General features: G+C 52.9%; 1 protein-coding gene across 6 annotated transcripts in view; it reads right to left on the bottom strand.

Moving 5' to 3' along the window:
* The window catches only part of ppef1 (protein phosphatase, EF-hand calcium binding domain 1), a 197,430-nt gene that overhangs the window by 105,175 nt on the left and 72,570 nt on the right, over positions 1 to 19,685 (bottom strand). For 5 of the 6 annotated variants that reach the window (XM_070894196.1, XM_070894192.1, XM_070894195.1 and 2 more), the window contains 3 exons: positions 15,186 to 15,361; positions 12,865 to 12,979; positions 6,177 to 6,223 (listed from right to left, as the gene is read on the bottom strand). In XM_070894196.1, coding sequence (XP_070750297.1) covers positions 6,177 to 6,223; positions 12,865 to 12,979; positions 15,186 to 15,361 — 338 coding nt within the window. The remainder of the gene's footprint in view (positions 1 to 6,176; positions 6,224 to 12,864; positions 12,980 to 15,185; positions 15,362 to 19,685) is intronic. The other variant, XM_070894194.1, reaches the window with a different exon arrangement.

The raw sequence follows: 19,685 nt of genomic DNA, 5'->3' as shown, positions 1-19,685 counted from the left end.
TGTGTGTGTGTGTGTCGGGGGAAGTGTGTGTGTGTGTGTGTCGGGGGAAGTGTGTGTGTGTGTGTCGGGGGAAGTGTGTGTGTGTGTGTGTCGAGGGAGGGGTGTGTGTGTGTGTGTGTGTCGGGGGACGTGTGTGTGTGTGTGTGTGTCGGGGGACGTGTGTGTGTGTGTGTCGGGGGAAATGTGTGTGTGTGTGTCGGGGGAAGTGTGTGTGTGTGTGTCGGGGGAAGTGTGTGTGTGTGTGTCGGGGGAAGTGTGTGTGTGTGTGTGTCGAGGGAAGTGTGTGTGTGTGTGTGTGTGTCGAGGGAAGTGTGTGTGTGTGTGTGTGTGTGTCGGGGTGTGTGTGTGTGTGTGTCGGGGGACGTGTGTGTGTGTGTGTGTGTCGGGGGACGTGTGTGTGTGTGTGTGTGTCGGGGGACGTGTGTGTGTGTGTGTGTCGGGGGACGTGTGTGTCGGGGGAAGTGTGTGTGTGTGTGTGTCGGGGGAAATGTGTGTGTGTGTCGGGGGAAGTGTGTGTGTGCGTCGGGGGAAATGTGTGTGTGTGTGCGTCGGGGGAAGTGTGTGTGTGTGTGCGTCGGGGGAAGTGTGTGTGTGTGTGCGTCGGGGGAAGTGTGTGTGTGTGTGTGTGTCGGGGGAAGTGTGTGTGTGTGTGTGTGTGTGTGTGTGTCGGGGGAGAAGTGTGTGTGTGTGTGTGTCGGGGGAAGTGTGTGTGTGTGTGTCGAGGGAAGTGTGTGTGTGTGTGTGTGTGTCGGGGGAAGTGTGTGTGTGTGTGTCGGGGGAAGTGTGTGTGTGTGTGTCGAGGGAGGGGTGTGTGTGTGTGTGTCGGGGGACGTGTGTGTGTGTGTGTGTGTCGGGGGACGTGTGTGTGTGTGTGTCGGGGGAAGTGTGTGTGTGTGTGTCGGGGGAAATGTGTGTGTGTGTCGGGGGAAATGTGTGTGTGCGTCGGGGGAAATGTGTGTGTGTGTGCGCGTCGGGGGAAATGTGTGTGTGTGTCGGGGGAAGTGTGTGTGTGTGTGTGTGTCGGGGGAAGTGTGTGTGTGTGTGTGTCGGGGGAAGTGTGTGTGTGTGTGTCGGGGGAAGTGTGTGTGTGTGTGTCGAGGGAAGTGTGTGTGTGTGTGTGTGTCGAGGGAAGTGTGTGTGTGTGTGTGTGTCGGGGTGTGTGTGTGTGTGTCGGGGTGTGTGTGTGTGTGTCGGGGGACGTGTGTGTGTGTCGGGGTGTGTGTGTGTGTGTCGGGGTGTGTGTGTGTGTCGGGGGACGTGTGTGTGTGTCGGGGGACGTGTGTGTCGGGGGACGTGTGTGTCGGGGGACGTGTGTGTCGGGGGAAGTGTGTGTGTGTGTGTGTCGGGGGAAATGTGTGTGTGTGTCGGGGGACGTGTGTGTGTGTGTGTGTCGGGGGACGTGTGTGTGTGTGTCGGGGGAAGTGTGTGTGTGTGTGTCGGGGGAAGTGTGTGTGTGTGTGTCGGGGGAAGTGTGTGTGTGTGTGTGTCGGGGGAAGTGTGTGTGTGTGTGTGTCGGGGGAAGTGTGTGTGTGTGTGTGTCGGGGGAAGTGTGTGTGTGTGTGTCGGGGGAAGTGTGTGTGTGTGTCGGGGGAAGTGTGTGTGTGTGTGTGTGTCGGGGGAAGTGTGTGCGTGTGTGTGTCGGGGGAAGTGTGTGCGTGTGTGTGTGTCGGGGGGGCAATGTGTGTGTGTGTGTCGGGGGAAGCGTGTGTGTGTGTGTGTCGGGGGAAGCGTGTGTGTGTGTGTGTCGGGGGAAGCGTGTGTGTGTGTGTGTCGGGGGAAGCGTGTGTGTGTGTGTGTCGGGGGAAGCGTGTGTGTGTGTGTGTCGGGGGAAGCGTGTGTGTGTGTGTGTCGGGGGAAGCGTGTGTGTGTGTGTGTCGGGGGAAGCGTGTGTGTGTGTGTGTCGGGGGAAGCGTGTGTGTGTGTGTGTCGGGGGAAGCGTGTGTGTGTGTGTGTCGGGGGAAGCGTGTGTGTGTGTGTGTCGGGGGAAGCGTGTGTGTGTGTGTGTCGGGGGAAGCGTGTGTGTGTGTGTGTCGGGGGAAGCGTGTGTGTGTGTGTGTCGGGGGAAGCGTGTGTGTGTGTGTGTCGGGGGAAGCGTGTGTGTGTGTGTGTCGGGGGAAGCGTGTGTGTGTGTGTGTCGGGGGAAGCGTGTGTGTGTGTGTGTCGGGGGAAGCGTGTGTGTGTGTGTGTCGGGGGAAGCGTGTGTGTGTGTCGGGGGAAGCGTGTGTGTGTGTGTGTCGGGGGAAGCGTGTGTGTGTGTGTGTCGGGGGAAGCGTGTGTGTGTGTGTGTCGGGGGAAGCGTGTGTGTGTGTGTGTCGGGGGAAGCGTGTGTGTGTGTGTCGGGGGAAGCGTGTGTGTGTGTGTGTCGGGGGACGTGTGTGTGTGTGTGTGTCGGGGGACGTGTGTGTGTGTGTGTCGGGGGACGTGTGTGTGTGTGTCGGGGGAAGTGTGTGTGTGTGTGTCGGGGGAAATGTGTGTGTGTGTCGGGGGAAATGTGTGTGTGTGTGTGCGTCGGGGGAAGTGTGTGTGTGTGTGTGTCGGGGGAAATGTGTGTGTGCGTCGGGGGAAGTGTGTGTGTGTGTGCGTCGGGGGAAATGTGTGTGTGTGTGTGTGTCGGGGGAAGTGTGTGTGTGTGTGTCGGGGGAAGTGTGTGTGTGTGCGTCGGGGGAAGTGTGTGTGTGTGTCGGGGGACGTGTGTGTGTGTGTGTGTCGGGGGACGTGTGTGTGTGTGTGTGTGTGTGTGTCGGGGGACGTGTGTGTGTGTGTGTCGGGGGAAGTGTGTGTGTGTGTGTCGGGGGAAGTGTGTGTGTGTGTCGGGGGAAATGTGTGTGTGCGTCGGGGGAAGCGTGTGTGTGTGTGCGTCGGGGGAAGCGTGTGTGTGTGTGTGTGTCGGGGGAAGTGTGTGTGTGTGCGTCGGGGGAAGTGTGTGTGTGTGTGTGTGTCGGGGGAAGTGTGTGTGTGTGCGTCGGGGGAAGTGTGTGTGTGTGTGTGTGTCGGGGGAAGTGTGTGTGTGTGTGCGTCGGGGGAAGTGTGTGTGTGTGTGCGTCGGGGGAAGTGTGTGTGTGTGTGTGTGTGTGTGTGTGTGTGTGTCGGGGGAGAAGTGTGTGTGTGTGTCGGGGGAAATGTGTGTGTTTCGTGGGAAGTGTGTGTGTGTGTGTGTGTCGGGGGGGCAATGTGTGTGTGTCGGGGGAAGTGTGTGTGTGTGTGTCGGGGGAAGTGTGTGTGTGTGTGTGTCGGGGGAAGTGTGTGTGTGTGTGTGTCGAGGGAAGTGTGTGTGTGTGTGTGTGTGTCGGGGGAAGTGTGTGTGTGTGTGTCGAGGGAGGGGTGTGTGTGTGTGTGTGTCGGGGGACGTGTGTGTGTGTGTGTGTGTCGGGGGACGTGTGTGTGTGTGTGTCGGGGGAAGTGTGTGTGTGTGTCGGGGGAAATGTGTGTGTGTGTCGGGGGAAATGTGTGTGTGTGTCGGGGGAAATGTGTGTGTGTGTGTGCGTCGGGGGAAATGTGTGTGTGTGTCGGGGGAAGTGTGTGTGTGTGTGTGTGTCGGGGGAAGTGTGTGTGTGTGTGTGTCGGGGGAAGTGTGTGTGTGTGTGTCGGGGGAAGTGTGTGTGTGTGTGTCGGGGGAAGTGTGTGTGTGTGTGTCGGGGGAAGTGTGTGTGTGTGTGTCGAGGGAAGTGTGTGTGTGTGTGTGTGTCGAGGGAAGTGTGTGTGTGTGTGTGTGTCGAGGTGTGTGTGTGTGTGTCGGGGGACGTGTGTGTGTGTCGGGGGACGTGTGTGTGTGTGTGTGTCGGGGGACGTGTGTGTCGGGGGACGTGTGTGTCGGGGGAAGTGTGTGTGTGTGTGTGTCGGGGGAAGTGTGTGTGTGTGTGTCGGGGGAAATGTGTGTGTGTGTCGGGGGACGTGTGTGTGTGTGTGTGTCGGGGGACGTGTGTGTGTGTGTCGGGGGAAGTGTGTGTGTGTGTGTCGGGGGAAATGTGTGTGTGTGTCGGGGGAAATGTGTGTGTGTGTGTGTGTCGGGGGAAGTGTGTGTGTGCGTCGGGGGAAGTGTGTGTGTGCGTCGGGGGAAATGTGTGTGTGTGTGCGTCGGGGGAAGTGTGTGTGTGTGTGCGTCGGGGGAAGTGTGTGTGTGTGTGTGTCGGGGGAAGTGTGTGTGTGTGTGTGTCGGGGGAAGTGTGTGTGTGTGTGTGTGTGTGTGTGTGTGTGTGTCGGGGGAGAAGTGTGTGTGTGTGTCAGGGGGGAAATGTGTGTGTTTCGTGGGATGTGTGTGTGTGTGTGTGTCGGGGGGGCAATGTGTGTGTGTCGGGGGAAGTGTGTGTGTGTGTGTCGGGGGGGCAATGTGTGTGTGTCGGGGGAAGTGTGTGTGTGTGTGTGTCGGGGGAAGTGTGTGTGTGTGTGTCGGGGGAAGTGTGTGTGTGTGTGTGTCGGGGGAAGTGTGTGTGTGTGTGTCGGGGGAAGTGTGTGTGTGTGTGTGTCGGGGGAAGTGTGTGTGTGTGTGTGTCGGGGGAAGTGTGTGTGTGTGTGTCGGGGGAAGTGTGTGTGTGTGTGTCGGGGGAAGTGTGTGTGTGTGTGTCGGGGGAAGTGTGTGTGTGTGTGTCGGGGGAAGTGTGTGTGTGTGTGTCGGGGGAAGTGTGTGTGTGTGTGTCGGGGGAAGTGTGTGTGTGTGTGTGTCGGGGGAAGTGTGTGTGTGTGTGTCGGGGGAAGTGTGTGTGTGTGTGTCGGGGGAAGTGTGTGTGTGTGTGTCGGGGGAAGTGTGTGTGTGTGTGTGTGTGTGTCGGGGGAAGTGTGTGTGTGTGTGTGTGTGTGTGTGTGTGTGTGTGTGTGTGTCGGGGGGGCAATGTGTGTGTGTCGGGGGAAGTGCGCGTGCGTGTGTCGGGGAAGCGTGCGTGTGTGTGTCGGGGGAAGTGTGTGTGTGTGTGTCGGGGGGAAATTGTGTGTGTGTGTGTGTGTGTCGGGGGGAAGTGTGCGTGTGTCGGGGGAAGTGTGTGGGGGTCGGGGAATTGTGGTGCGTGTGTCGGGGGAAGTGTGTGCGTGCGTGTGTCGGGGGAAGTGTGTGCGTGCGTGTGTCGGGGGAAGTGTGTGCGTGCGTGTGTCGGGGGAAGTGTGTGCGTGCGTGTGTCGGGGGAAGTGTGTGCGTGCGTGTGTCAGGGGAAGTGTGTGTGTGTGTGTGTGTGTGTCGGGGGAAGTGTGTGTGTGTGTGTGTCGGGGGAAGTGTGTGTGTGTGTGTGTGTCGGGGGAAGTGTGTGTGTGTGTGTGTGTCGGGGGAAGTGTGTGTGTGTGTGTCGGGGGAAGTGTGTGTGTGTGTGTGTCGGGGGAAGTGTGTGTGTGTGTGTGTGTCGGGGGAAGTGTGTGCGTGTGTGTGTCGGGGGAAGTGTGTGTGTGTGTGTGTGTGTGTCGGGGGAAGTGTGTGTGTGTGTGTGTCGGGGGAAGTGTGTGTGTGTGTGTGTGTCGGGGGAAGTGTGTGTGTGTGTGTGTCGGGGGAAGTGTGTGTGTGTGTGTGTCGGGGGAAGTGTGTGTGTGTGTGTGTCGGGGGAAGTGTGTGTGTGTGTGTGTCGGGGGAAGTGTGTGTGTGTGTGTCGGGGGAAGTGTGTGTGTGTGTGTGTCGGGGGAAGTGTGTGTGTGTGTGTGTGTGTGTCGGTGGGTCCTTCCCTTTACTCCCTGTTTCCCAGCAAGCTCGGTGGCAGCCTCTCGATGCGAGATTCAGTCGGCCTCCTGAGCCCCCGCCCGAGGGTGAGTGTACAACGCCACTTTTAGCGCTGCTCTCTCATCTTTGGCCGTCAAAACCGAATGTATCAGTTGGAGCCTGCCCCTAGCGACCAGCGATTAAATCAGCACTCGGGCGGTGACACTGCCTCAAACACGGCGGGACCAAATTTCGCCCCCTCAATGTCCATTTGACAACGCACTATCAAACCCTGGGGTACTTGCCACTGACAGAGGGTGTAAAAAGTAGAAAGCATTGCATCCTTCACCAAAAGTATAAAATTCCACTCTACCCCCCATCATTGCTAAAAATATATATTTCAGTAACTTACTGATATATTTGTTCCTTGTGGCTGATCAGTGATGTGATAATATAAAAATTTGAAGCACTTGCTAGTAAACTATTGGGCACTTTTGCCCCAGGCTATGAGACACTCTAAACGTGTAACTATTAATATCATTGCAGAATGAAGGACCTATCTTACCTTGTAGAATATTAGCAACAGATCATCTAGTTTCCCATGTAAATCTCCTGGAAGACATCATGAAAAGATATATTCTGTAAGCTTATATATCAGGTCAAGTTTTGAAATTATTTACAATTTTCACCACAAATACAACAGGTACAATGAAAACATTGATCAAATGTACCAATTCTTTTCAGGGAACTCGACAGAATTAGATTTTCACAGTTGCAAGGTTTTGTTGTAATCAAGCACAGATCTGTTGTAAAACACACACAACCCTTTTTCCCTTCCAGTTTTCCCGTTTTTCTCCACCAATACCGAGCGGATTTCCTCGACTCGAAGGATGGGGCATGAGATGAATTTCTTCCTGACCACTAACTAACTGCTCCATAAACCCTGGCCACGACTTGTGTTTGCTGGCCAGTGTCAGGAGAGGCTGCGGGAGATTGAGCAGCGTCAGTGAGGCAGCGTGTGGAGGCCTATAAAAAGGCCCAGCATTGGTGAGTTCAGAGAGAGGTGTGGCTTGTGCAGCTGCAGCGGGGAGAGAAGGCAAAAAAGTAGAAAATCGAAAGGTGACGTCACAGCCAAGGGGGTAAGCGATTGGTTGGTGATTGGTAAGTAGTTTTTCTTTTCCTTTTCTATATCAGTAAGTAACATTTAGCATTGATGTTACCTATTTAAGTTTATCTAAAGGTTAATTCATGGCAGGACAGCTCGGACAGGTGTTCTGCTCCTCCTGTACTATGTGGAAAGTCAGGGACGCTTCCGGTGTCCCTGACGACGAAGTGTGCAGGAAGTGCACTTGCCTCCAGCTCCTGACACACCGCATTGCGGCACTGGAGCTGCAGGTGGATTCACTCTGGAGCATCCACGATGCTGAGAATGACGTGAATAGAGTTGGTCTTACCGCAGGTGAAGGGTACACAGCCACATAGGGAACGGGTGACCAGCAGGAAGAGCAGTGCAAGGAAGGTAGTGCTGGGGTCCCCTGCGGTCATCCCCCTGCAAAACAGATACACTGCTTTGGGTACTGTTGAGGGGGTGACTCATCAGGGGAGAGCAGCAGCAGCCAAGTTCATGGCACCGTGGCTGGCTCTGCTGCACAGGAGGGCAGGAAAAAGAGTGGGAGAGCGATAGTGATAGAGGTTTCAATTGTAAGAAGAACAGATAGGCGTTTCTGCAGCCGCAACCGAGACTCCAGGATGGTATGTTGCCTCCCTGGTGCAAGGGTCAAGGATGTCTCGGAGCGGGTGCAGGACATTCTAAAAAGGGAAGGTTAACAGCCAGTTGTCATGGTGCATATAGGCACCAACGATATAGGTAAAAAATGGGATGAGGTCCTACGAGACGAATTTAGGGAGCTCGGAGCTAAATTTAAAAAGTAGGACCTGAAAGATAGCAATCTCAGGATTGCTACCAGTGCCACATGCTAGTCAGAGTAGGAATCACAGGATAGCCCAGATGAATACGTGACTTGAGGAGTGGTGCAAAAGGGAGGGATTCAAATTCCTGGGACATTGGAACCAGTTCTGGGGGAGGTGGCACCAGTACAAACCGGACGGTCTGCACCTGGGCAGGACCGGAACAAATGTCCCAGGGGTAGTGTTTGCAAGTGCTGTTGGAGAGAAATTAAACTAACATGGCAGGGGAATGGGAACCTATGCAGGGAGACAGAGGGAAATAAAATGGAGGCAGATGCAAAAGATAGAAAAGAGAATAGTAAAAGTGGAAGGCAGAGAAACCCAACGCAAAAAACAAAAAGGACCACATTACAGGAAAATTCTAAAGGGGCAAAGTGTGTTAAGAAGACAAGCCTGAAGGCTCTGTGCCTCAATGCAAGGAGTATTCAGAAAAAGGTGGATGAATTAACTGCTAGACAGCAGTTAATGGATATGATATAATTGGCATCACGGAGAGATGGCTCCAGGGTGACGAAGGCTGGGAACTCAACATCCAGGGGTATTCAACATTTTGGAAGGATAGGCAGAGAAGAAAAGGAGGCGGGGTAGCATTGCTGGTTAAAGAGGAAATTAATGCAATAGTAGGGAGGGACATTAGCCTGGATGATGTGGAATCGGTATGGGTGGAGCTGCGGAATGCCAAAGGGCAGAAAACGTTAGTGGGAGTTGTGTACAGACCACCAAACAGTAGTAGTGAGGTTGGGGACAGCATAAGGGATGTGTGCAATAAAGGTACAGCAGTTATCATGAGCGACTTTAATCTACATATTGATTGGGCAAACAAAACTGGTAGCAATGCGGTGGAGGAGGATTTCCTGGAGTGTATTAGGGATGGTTTTCTGGACCAATATGTCGAGGAACCAACTAGAGAGCTGGCCATCCTAGACTGGGTGATGTTTAATGAGAAGGGACTAATTAGCAATCTTGTTGTGCAAGGCCCCTTGGAGAAGAGTGACCATAATATGGTAGAATTCTTTATTAAGATGGAGAATGACACAGTTAATTCGGAAATTAGGGTCCTGAACTTAAAGAAAGGTAACTTCGACGGTTTGAGGCACGAATTGGCTAGAATAGACTGGCAAAGGATACTTAAAGGGTTGACGGTGGATAAGCAATGGCAAACGTTTAAAGATCACATGGATGAACTTCAGCAATTGTACATCCCTGTCTGGAGTAAAAATAAAACAGGGAAGGTGGCTCAATCATGGCTAACAAGGGAAATTAAGGATAGTGTTAAAGCCAAGGAAGAGACATATAAATTGACTAGAAAAAGCAACAAACCTGAGGACTGGGAGAAATTTAGAATTCAACAGAGGAGGACTAAGGGTTTAATTAAGAGGGGGAAAATAGAGTACAAGAGGAAGCTTGCAGGGAACATAAAATCCGACTGCAAAAGCTTCTAGAAATATGTGAAGAGAAAAAAATTAGTGAAGACAAATGTAGGTCCCTTGCAGTCGGATTCAGGTGAATTTATAATGGGGAACAAAGAAATGGCAGACCAATTTAACAAATACTTCAGTTCTGTCTTCACGAAGGAAGACACAAATAACCTTCCGAATATACCAGGGGGCATTGGGTCTAATGAGAAGGAGGAATTGAAGGATATCCTTATTAGGTGGGAAATTCTGTTAGGGAAATTGATGGGATTGAAGGCCGATAAATCCCTGGGGCCTGATATTCTGCCTCCCAGAGTACTTAAGGAAGTTCCCCGAGGAATAGTGGATGCGTTGGTGATCATTTTCTAACAGTCTATCGACTGTAGATCAGTTCCTATGGAATGGAGGGTAGCTATGGACTTTTAAAAAGGGAGAGAGAAAACGGGTGATTATAGACCGGTTAGCCTGACATCAGTAGTGGGGAAAATGTTGGAATCAATCATTAAGGATGAAATAGCAACACATTTGGAAAGCAGTGACAGGATCGGACCAAGTCAGCATGGATTTATGAAAGGGAAATCATGCTTGACGAATCTTCTGGAATTTTTTCAGGATGTAACTAGCAGAGTGGACAAGGGAGAACCAGTGGATGTGGTGTATTTGGACTTTCAAAAGGCTTTTGACAAGGTCCCGCACAAGAGATTGTTGTGCAAAATCAAAGCGCATGGTATTGGGGGTAATGTGCTGACGTGGATAGAGAACTGGTTGGCAGACAGGAAGCAGAGAGTCGAGATAAATGGGTCCTTGTCAGAATGGCAGGCAGTGATTAGTGGAGTGCTGAGACCCCAGCGCTTTACAATATACATTAACGATTTAGATGAAGGAATGGAGTGCAATATCTCCAAGTTTGCGGATGACACTAAACTGGGTGGCGGTGTGAGCTGTGAGGAGGACGCTAAGAGACTGCAGGGTGACTTGGACAGGTTAGTTGAGTGGGCAGATGCAGTCTAATGTGGATAAATGTGAGGTTATCCATTTTGGGGCAAAAACACGAGGCAGAATAATTATCTGAATGGCGGCAGATTAGGAAAAGGGTAGGTGCAACGAGACCTGGGTGTCATGGTTCATCAGTCACTGAAAGTGGGCATGCAGGTACAGCAGGCGGTGAAGGCGACAAATGGTATGTTGGTCTTCATAGCTAGGGGATTTGAGTATAGGAGCAGGGAGGTCTTACTGCAGTTGTACAGGGCCTTAGTGAGGCCTCACCTGGAATATTGTGTTCAGTTTTGGTCTCCTAATCTGAGGAAGGACGTTCTTGCTATTGAGGGAATGCAACGAAGGTTCACCAGACTGATTCCAGGGATGGCTGCACTGTCATATGAGGAGTGACTGGATTGACTGGGCCTGTATTCACTGGAGTTTAGAAGGATGAGAGGGGATCTCATAGAAATGTATAAGATTCTGACAGAACTGGACAGGTTAGATGCGGGAAGAATGTTCCCGATGTTGGGGAAGTCCAGAACCAGGGGACATAGTCTTAGGATAAGGGGTAGGCCATTTAGGACTGAGATGAGGAGAAACTTCTTCACTCAGAGTTGTTAATCTACGGAATTCCCTGCCGCAGAGAGTTGTTGATGCCAGTTCATTGGATTTATTCAAGAGGGAGTTAGATATGGCCCTTACGGCTAAGGGGATCAAGGGGTACGGAGAGAAAGCAGTAAAGGGGTACTGAGATAATGATCAGCCATGATCTTATTGAATGGTGGTGCAGGCTCGAATGGCCGAATGGCCTACTCCTGCATCTATTTTCTATGTTTCTATGCTGCCCATGAAGCCTGGCCGAGCACTCATAAAACAACCATCCCCAACTGGTCTGATGGACCGGCTACCCTGGGCTCAGAGCAACTCAAGTATCAGGACCGCTCGAGGAGCGATCACCAGAGATACTGCGAGATCTCCACTCAACAAACACAAAGAATAACATATGAACATAGGAATTAGGAGTCGGCCATTCTGACCCTCGAACCTGCTCCACCATTCAAGGAGATCATGGCTGATCTTCTACCTCAATTCCACTTTCCTGCACAATCCCCATATCCCTTGATTCCCTTAATATCTCTCTGAATATACTCAGACTGAGCCCCCACAGCCCTATGGGGCAGAGATTTCCAAAGATTTACCACCCTCTGAGTGAAAAAGTTTCTCCTCATCTCAGTCCTAAATGGCCGATCACTTATTCTGAGACTGTGACCCCTGGTTCTCGACTCCCCAACCCGGGGAAACATCCTCCCTGCATCTACCCTGTCAAACCCTGTAAGAATTTTGTATGTTTCAATGAAATCAAAATTCATTTTCAATAAAAATTCTTTATTTTTCAAAAGTGGAAGCGCAAGGCCTGGGGGAATGGGGAAGGACAGGGCCTGGAGGGACAATGAGAGAAAGACAGGGCCCAGGGGGAAGGACAGGGCCCGGTGGGGGGCAATGGGGGGGGAAGGGCAGGGCCCAGGGGGGACAATGGGGGAAGGACAGGGCCCGGGGGGGACAATGGGGGAAGGACAGGGCCCGGGGGGGACAATGGGGGAAGGACAGGGCCCGGGGGGGACAATGGGGGAAGGACAGGGCCCGGGGGGGACAATGGGGGAAGGACAGAGCCCGGGGGAGGGACAATGGGGGAAGGACAGAGCCTGGGGGGGGACAATGGGAGAAGGACAGAGCCCGGGGGGGGACAATGGGGGAAGGACAGAGCCCGGGGGGGGGACAATGGGGGAAGGACAGGGCCAGGGGGGCTTTGGGGAGGGACAGGGCCAGGGGGCACTGGGGGAGGGACGGGGCCAGGGGGGCATTGGGGAGGGACAGGGCCAGGGGGGCACTGGGGGAAGGACAGGGCCAGGGGGCACTGGGGGGAAGGGGAAGGACAGGGCCAGGGGGCACTGGGGGGAGGGCCAGGGGGTACTGGGGAGGGGTGGGTGGGAATGGGTGAGGGACAGGGCCAGAGGGGCATTGGGGGAAGGACAGGGCCCAGGGGACAATGGTGGAAGGACAGAGCCCAGGGGACAATGGTGGAAGGACAGAGCCCAGGGGACAATGGTGGAAGGACAAGGCCCGGGGGGGGGACAATGGGGGAAGGACGGGCCCAGGGGGAAATGGGGGAAGGACAGAGACCGGGGGGGGACATTTGGGGAGGGACAGGGCCAGGGGGCATTGGGGGAAGGGACAGGGCCAGGGGGGCATTGGGGGAAGGACAGGGCCAGGGGGGCATTGGGGGAAGGACAGGGCCAGGGGGCACTGGGGAGGGACAGGGCCGGGGAGGGGCGGGTGGGAATGGGCGAAGCTGAGTGGGGTCAGACTGACAGTGTGAGAAATGATGTTCCATAACTTCAGGCTTGGGGACTCGTGCAAATGGGTCAGGAGCAGCAGCCGTGCTTCCTCCCAGCTTCCCAAGCTCCCCCACTATCAGTCCGTACTCGCGGGCTTCCCATCGTCTCCTGGGCCCTCCCGCACCGTGCAGGTGGAACCCAGCAAAATCCAGCCTAACGGCTCTGTGAAATATTTGGCCAAATAGCCTGTTTCTGTGATGTAAAATGCGATGTAATTCTGCAATAATAATGGCCCTGCTCACAGCTACTGTTCAAGAGCTCCGCACACAGCCATCTGGAGATGGAACCACAGGAGTGACCGGAAAATAGGCGAGTACAAAATTCTCTTTCAGGAAAGTCTCCCTTAAACAATGCCACACCGCCGTAAGTCAGATATCACGCTCACACAAGTATAGCATCAAGTGGAAGGCCCTCCATAAAGATGAGATGGAATAATCTTTGCACTGGCACAATGGAGACCGGAAAAGCACCAATGGAAATCAGAATGCCCTACCGCAAACTGTTATCTCCTTGGAGTAACACGTTGAAAGATGGGTGATGTTTGGCATCTGTTTCAAGAACTTCCTGGTCTCATGCAAGAGCTGCAGCACGTAACGACCGTGAATCTGCTGGAACAGCAAATCAAGTGTCACAGTTACCAACATGAAGTGCAGAACTGAGCAACTACATAGAGCATGGTAGTGTAACGGTTATCATAGTGATCTAGTAATGCAGAGGCCTGGACTAATAATTCAGAGAATGTGAGCTCAAAGCTCACCATGGAAGTTTCACAATTTGAATTAAGTTTTTTTTTAAGTTTTGGATACTGAAAGTTGGTATCAGTAAAACAAGACGTGATTGTTAAAAAAAAGCCTGACTGTTGCACGAATGTCCTTTAGCGAAGGAAAGCTGCTGCCCTTACCCAGTCGGGGCCTATATGTGTTTTCAGTCCCACACCAATGTAAAGTCTTAACTGCACTCCGCAGTGGACTAGTGAGCGATTCAGTTGTGTCAGAAATAAAACTGGACAGATCACCAGGCTGCAATCTAAGCTTCAATTCAAGGCATGACAAAGGCACACAAAACGCAGTCGACCCGGCAAAGTCCTCCTCACCAGCATCTGGGGACTAGTCCCACAGACGAGAGTAGCAACAGCCTGACATAGTCATATTCACAGTCATCTGTCAGTCAACGCCCCAGACTCCTGCTTTACCATCCCAGAGGTGGTGGCACAGTGGTATACAGTTGGGAGGGAGTGGCCCTGGGAGTCCTCAACATTGACTCCGGACCCCGTGAAGTCTCATGGCTTCAGGTCAAACATGGGCAAGGAAACCTCCTGCTGATTACCACCTACCGCCCTCCCTCAGCTGATGAATCAGTATTCCTCCATGTTGAACACCACTCGGAAGAAGCAGAGTAGCAAGGGCACAGAGTGTACTCTGGGTGGGGGACTTCACTGTCCATCACCAAGAGTGGCTCGGTAGCACCACTACTGACCGAGCTGGCCAAGTCCTGAAGGACGTGGTGAGGGAACCAACATGAGGGAAAAACTTACTTGACCTCATCCTCACCAATCTACCTGTCGCAGATGCATCTGTCCATGACAGCATTGGTAGCAGTGACACCACAGAGTCATTGTGGAGATGAAGTCCTGCCTTCACACTGAGGACACCCTCCATCATGTGTGGCACTACCACCGTGCTAAATGGGATAGTTTCAGAACAGATCTAGCAGCTCAAAACTGGGCATCCATGAGGCGCTGTGGCCATCAGTAGCAGTAGAATTGTATTCCACCACAATCTGTAACCTCATGGCCCGGCATATCCCTCACGCTACCATTACCATCAAGCCCGGGGACCAACCCTGGTTCAATGAGGAGTGTAGAAGAGCATGCAGGAGCAGCACCAGGCGTCCCTAAAAATGAGGTACCAACCTGGAGAAGCTGCAACACAGGACTACATCCTTGCTAAACAGTGGAAGCAGCATGGTATAGAGCTAAGTGATCCCACAATCAACGGATCAGATCAAAGCTCTGCAGTCCTGCCACATCCAGTCATGAATGGTGGTGGACCATTAAACAACTAACGGGAGGAGGAGGCTCCATGAATATCCCCATCCTCAATGATGGCAGAGCCCAGCACACGAGAGCAAAAGACAAGGCTGAAGCGTTTGCAACCATCTCCAGCCAGAAGTGCCGAGGGGATGATCCATATCAGCCTCCTCCTGAGGTCCCCACCATCTCAGAAACTAGTCTTCAGCCAATTCGATTCACTCCACGTGATATCAAGAAACGGCTGAGTGCACTGGATACAGCAAAGGCTATGGGCCCTGACAATATCCTGGCTGTTGTGCTGAAGACTTGTGCTCCAGAACTAGCCGCGCCTCTAGCCAAGCTGTTCCAGTACAGCTACAATACTGGCATCTATCCGACAATGTGGAAAACTGCCCAGGTATGTCCTGTCCACAAAAAGCAGGGCAAATCCAATCTGGCCCATTACCGCCCCATCAGTCTACTCTCAATCATCAGCAAAGTGATGGAAGGTGTCATCGACAGTGATGCTCCATCAGTGAGGGCTGGATTCAAATGCAGATTCCAAAGACACTGGGCAGTTCTAATATAGAGTGGCAGTCAGCCGTCCTGTATTATATACGTCAGTGCTCCTCACCCTTTGAGGCTGTGCTCACTCGACCTACACTGCAGTGCCCTGGGAGTGCAGACTTATAGTCCGACACAGGCTTCTGACCAGCACGATGTCGTACACTACAGCTGTGCAGAATGTCCAGGGCATCAGCCAGCCTGACCCTGGATCTTTGTACCATCATTCAGTGACTCACTTGCTGTTGTTTGAATGCTTTAAGCAAGGTATTGGCATCAATGGCTGAGAGAGGAAAAGAGAGTCGAGGGCCCGAGTAGGAATCGGGAACCTTGATGTTTTCATACTCCGGCTCTTTGTCAATCTCCAAACTCTCACACGTGTCCACTGATGGGTTCAACAGCTGGGAAAGCAAGTCTGCAAAAGAAAGGCATATGTGTCGACAGGCAATGTACATCGCTAACTCTCAATGAAAGCTACCAAATATAAGAAAACATTAGGGCCGTTTCTGAATTGCATGTGCTGGCAGCAGCAATATTCAGCAATGGTTGTACTTGGGCAATGGCTGCAGCAGTCTCTGTCCCACAGCCACACTACATGCTAACTGGGATTGACCATTCCTCGCTGTTCTTATCTGCTTTATGTTTGAGCCTATAGCTTTTATACCAGTCACGTTGCCACTGTAATCAAACATTGATAATTATTGCATAGTTATTATTCAATCTTTGGATCAATAAACAGTGTGTGAAAGTAACCTAACCGCAGCATAACTAAGCCTGCCCATATTAACCTCCTTAACATCGCCCGTCTCCGCCCCCTGCCTCAGCTCATCCAGTGCTGAAGCCCTCATCCATGCCTTTGTTACCTCTAGACTTGACTACTCCAACACTTCTGGCCAGCCACACACATTCTACTCTACGTAAACTCGGCTGCCCGTGTCCTAACTCGCACCAGGTCCTGCTCACCCATCACCCCTGTGCACGCTGACCTACATTGGCTTCTTGTTTAACGTCTCAGCCAAAAGACGGCACCTCCAACAGTGCAGCACACCCTCAGCACTGCACTGGGAGTGTCAGCCTGGATTTTGTGTTCAAGTCCCTGGAGAACCCACACCCCTCTGACTCAGAGGCGAGAGTGCTGCCCACTGAGCCACAGCTGGCACTGAAAACTTATCATCTTTAATTATTTGCTTTACAGACAAGAAAGAGTTTCTTGACCAAAGGTAATGGCGGGAGTTTTAAGTTGTTGACCCGCCATGACTGGCCAGAGCCCGATAGAGTACGGGAAACTCCGGGCTTCCCCGCACCAACACCACAGCAAGCATGTGATGTCACACACAGGTTCCCCGCCCAGAACTGCTGGGCTGGACAAGTGGCCACAACCCCAGGTAGGTGTGACCCCTGACCCCGGGGGGCTCCGATACCTGACCCCAGGTAGGTGTGATCCCCGATCCCTGACCCTGGGGGGCTCTGATCCCGGAGAGGTCGATCCCTGACCCCGGGGGGGGGGGCTCCGTTCCCTGACCCCGGGATGTCGTCGATCCCTGACGGTTGTCGAACCCTGACCCCGGGAGATCAGTGTGATCCCTGAGCCCGGGGAGTGAGGTCGAGCCCGGGGAGTGAGGTCGATCCCTGAGCCCGGGGAGTGAGGTCGATCCCTGAGCCCGGGGAGTGAGGTCGATCCCTGAGCCCGGGGAGTGAGGTCGATCCCTGAGCCCGGGGAGTGAGGTCGATCCCTGAGCCCGGGGATTGAGGCCGATCCCGACCGGGTAACCGATGACCTATGACGGGGGTTGGGATCCCGATTCAAGGAGTGGGGAAGCACTCCTGCACCTCTCAGCCCACAAGGATCACTCCCGAGGCTGACCTCGCCTTGCTACCACTGCCGGGAATGCTGAGACTCTGGACCCCCAGCCACCCACAGTGTAACCCGCGCACCGGGCTACAGCTGCGGCTTCAGGCCTCATGATCATATGGAAAGTGTAAGCACCCCTCCTGGCAGTGGCTTGGCCGCCTTGAATCTCCCCCCACCCCCCCCCCCCCCCCCCCATCACCATCCCACCCACAACCACCCAAGCCCCCCCTGACCCGCCCCCCCCAGACTCCCCCCCACTCCACCGACCCCCCTCCACTCCCCCCACCACCGATCCCCCCTCGACCTTCCCTCTCAACCAACCTTCCCTCTCAACCAACCCCCCCCCCCCCTCCATCAACATCCCACCCACAACCGCCCAAGCCCCCCCTGACCCGCCCCCCCCAGACTCCCCCCACCCCACCGACCCCCCTCCACTCCCCCCAGATCAACCCCCACCACCGATCCCCCCTCGACCTTCCCTCTCAACCAACCACCCCCCCCCCCCCCAGATCAACCCCCACCGACCTTCCCCCTCAACCAACCACCCCCCCCCCCTCTCCAATCCCCCCGACCACCCCCAACCCCCTCCCCGACCACCGCCCATCCCGTTAAACACGGAAGTGGACAGATTGGGGTCGGGATTCACATTTTAACATTTAACCATCCACTCGACCCCCAACCCACCGGTTTTGGGGGTTTTAACCATGAGGTCGTTTCAGTGCCACTAAGATAAGACACTGCTATTCTTCCATGAATGAATGCCTTGAAGTTATTCTGTGTTTAAAATAAACAGGCTAAAGCTCCTTTTTAAACTAGTGCACAAAGGAATATCATGTGAACACGTTATTGTATTTAGTTTAATGCTGCACAGTATCGAGGTACAGCAGTCAGGAGAGGCTGTGGGATCACTCAATGGACAATTCAATGTACGATTCCATGCTGCAATAATCTGCTACAATAACACTGCAGTAAATAATGGAGTTAAATGGCTTTGAGCTTGCATAATAAAGTTTATAATTGCTGGGCAATCTTCACTGTTTATCAACGGAAATGGATAGTGGACAGAAACAAAACATAATTTTAAAAGGCTAATGGACTGTTGGGGGCAGATTTTCGGCCGCTCTGCGCTCCGTTTCTCACCCTGAAGCAACGGCAATGGTGGGGTGAGGTGTTCTGGGCGGGCGCTCAGCCTCCAGCGGTTCGCGGCGATCCTCGGGTCCGGTTTAGCGATGGCGCGGAGCAGCACCGCCTGGAAGAGCTGCCCGGTGTGCAACGCCCCTGGTTGCGACACTGGCACGAATTTTGAGACCCATCCGCCCCGCAGTGACCGCCTGGGAAATCGGGCGGTCCACGATACCGACAGCGGAGAGGTCAGTAATGGACTTCTGAGGTAAATGTGATTGGTTTTTACTTAATAAGAAATAGGAGCAGGAGTAGGCCATACGGCCCCTCGAGCCTGCTCCGCCATTTAATACAATCATGGCTGATCTGATCATGGACTCAGATCCACTTCCCTGCCCGCTCCCCATAACCCCTTATCGTTTAAGAAACTGTCTATTTCTGTCTTAAATTTATTCAATGTCCCAGCTTCCACATTTCTCTGAGGCAGCAAATTCCACAGATTTACAACCCTCAGAGAAGAAATTTCTCCTCATCTCAGTTTTAAATGGGCAGCCCCTTATTCTAAGATCGTGCCCTCTAGTTCTAGTCTCCCCTAACAGTGGAAACATCCTCTCTGCATCCACCTTGACGAACTCCCTCATAATCTTATCTTTCGATAAGATCACCTCTCATTCTTCTGAATTCCAATGAGTAGAGGACCAACCTACTCGACCTTTTCTCATACGTCATCCCCGGAATCAACCGAGTGAACCTTCTCTGAACTGCCTCCAAAGCAAGTATATCCTTTTGTAAATATGGAAACCAAAACTGCACGCAGTATTCCAGGTGTGGCCTCACCAATACCCTGTATAACTGTAGCAAGACTTTCTTGCTTTTATACTCCATCCCATTTGCAATAAAGGCCAAGATGCTGTACCTGCATACTATCCTTTTGTGTTTCATGCACAAGTACCCTGAGGTCTCGCTGTACTGCTGCACTTTGCAATCTTTCTCCATTTAAATAATAACTTGCTCTTTGATTTTTTTCTTTTAATTTTGTGTGGGATGTGTGTTGTGGTGCTGTGGGCTCTATTTTGGGAATGTTGTTCTGGGGCTTTTTCAGGGTCCGCCCCCCCCCCCCCCCCCAGGCGTCTCTGGGAGCGCTCCCGGCCCGGCTATTTAGCTCGGGAGTTTCCCATCCTAACGCCCCGAGAGAGAGAGGTGTACAACACCTCCCATAGTGCTGCGCCCCACACTCAGGGCCCAGCTGCCCAATGTTACTGACTGAGGCGCAAACTGTTCCCGGGCGCTAACTTTACCGCCCCGAAATCATCACAGCCCAAAATCCAGCCACAACCTTTAACTAACGGGAGCTGTAATAGACAGAGGAGGAAGTTACATTACAGTTGTACAGAACTCTGCATTCAGTTCTGGGCCCCAAACCTCAGGGAGGACAGATTGCAGAGACTGGGCTTATATTTATGGGTTCTTATGACTACTTGTATTGCCCTGAGTATCGATGATTAAGGGGCGATCTAATTGAAATGTTTAAGGTGATTAAAGGAGTTGATAGGGTAGATCAAGAGAAACGATTCTGGTGGGGCGAGTCCAGAACAAGGGGCGTAACCTTAACATTACAGCCAGGCCATTCAGGGTGATGTCAGGGAGCACTTCTTCACACAAAGGGCAGTGGGAATCTGGAATTCTTCCCCCAAAAAAAGCTGTTGAGGCTAGGGGAACAAATAAAAATGTCAAAAGTGAGATTGATAGATTATTGTTAGGCAAG

Source organism: Pristiophorus japonicus, chromosome 11 (genome assembly GCF_044704955.1).
Source record: "Pristiophorus japonicus isolate sPriJap1 chromosome 11, sPriJap1.hap1, whole genome shotgun sequence".
In the NCBI taxonomy this organism is placed as follows: Eukaryota; Metazoa; Chordata; class Chondrichthyes; family Pristiophoridae; genus Pristiophorus; species Pristiophorus japonicus.
Note: the sequence above shows the minus strand (reverse complement) of the source record. Positions and strands in the feature narration are given on the sequence as shown.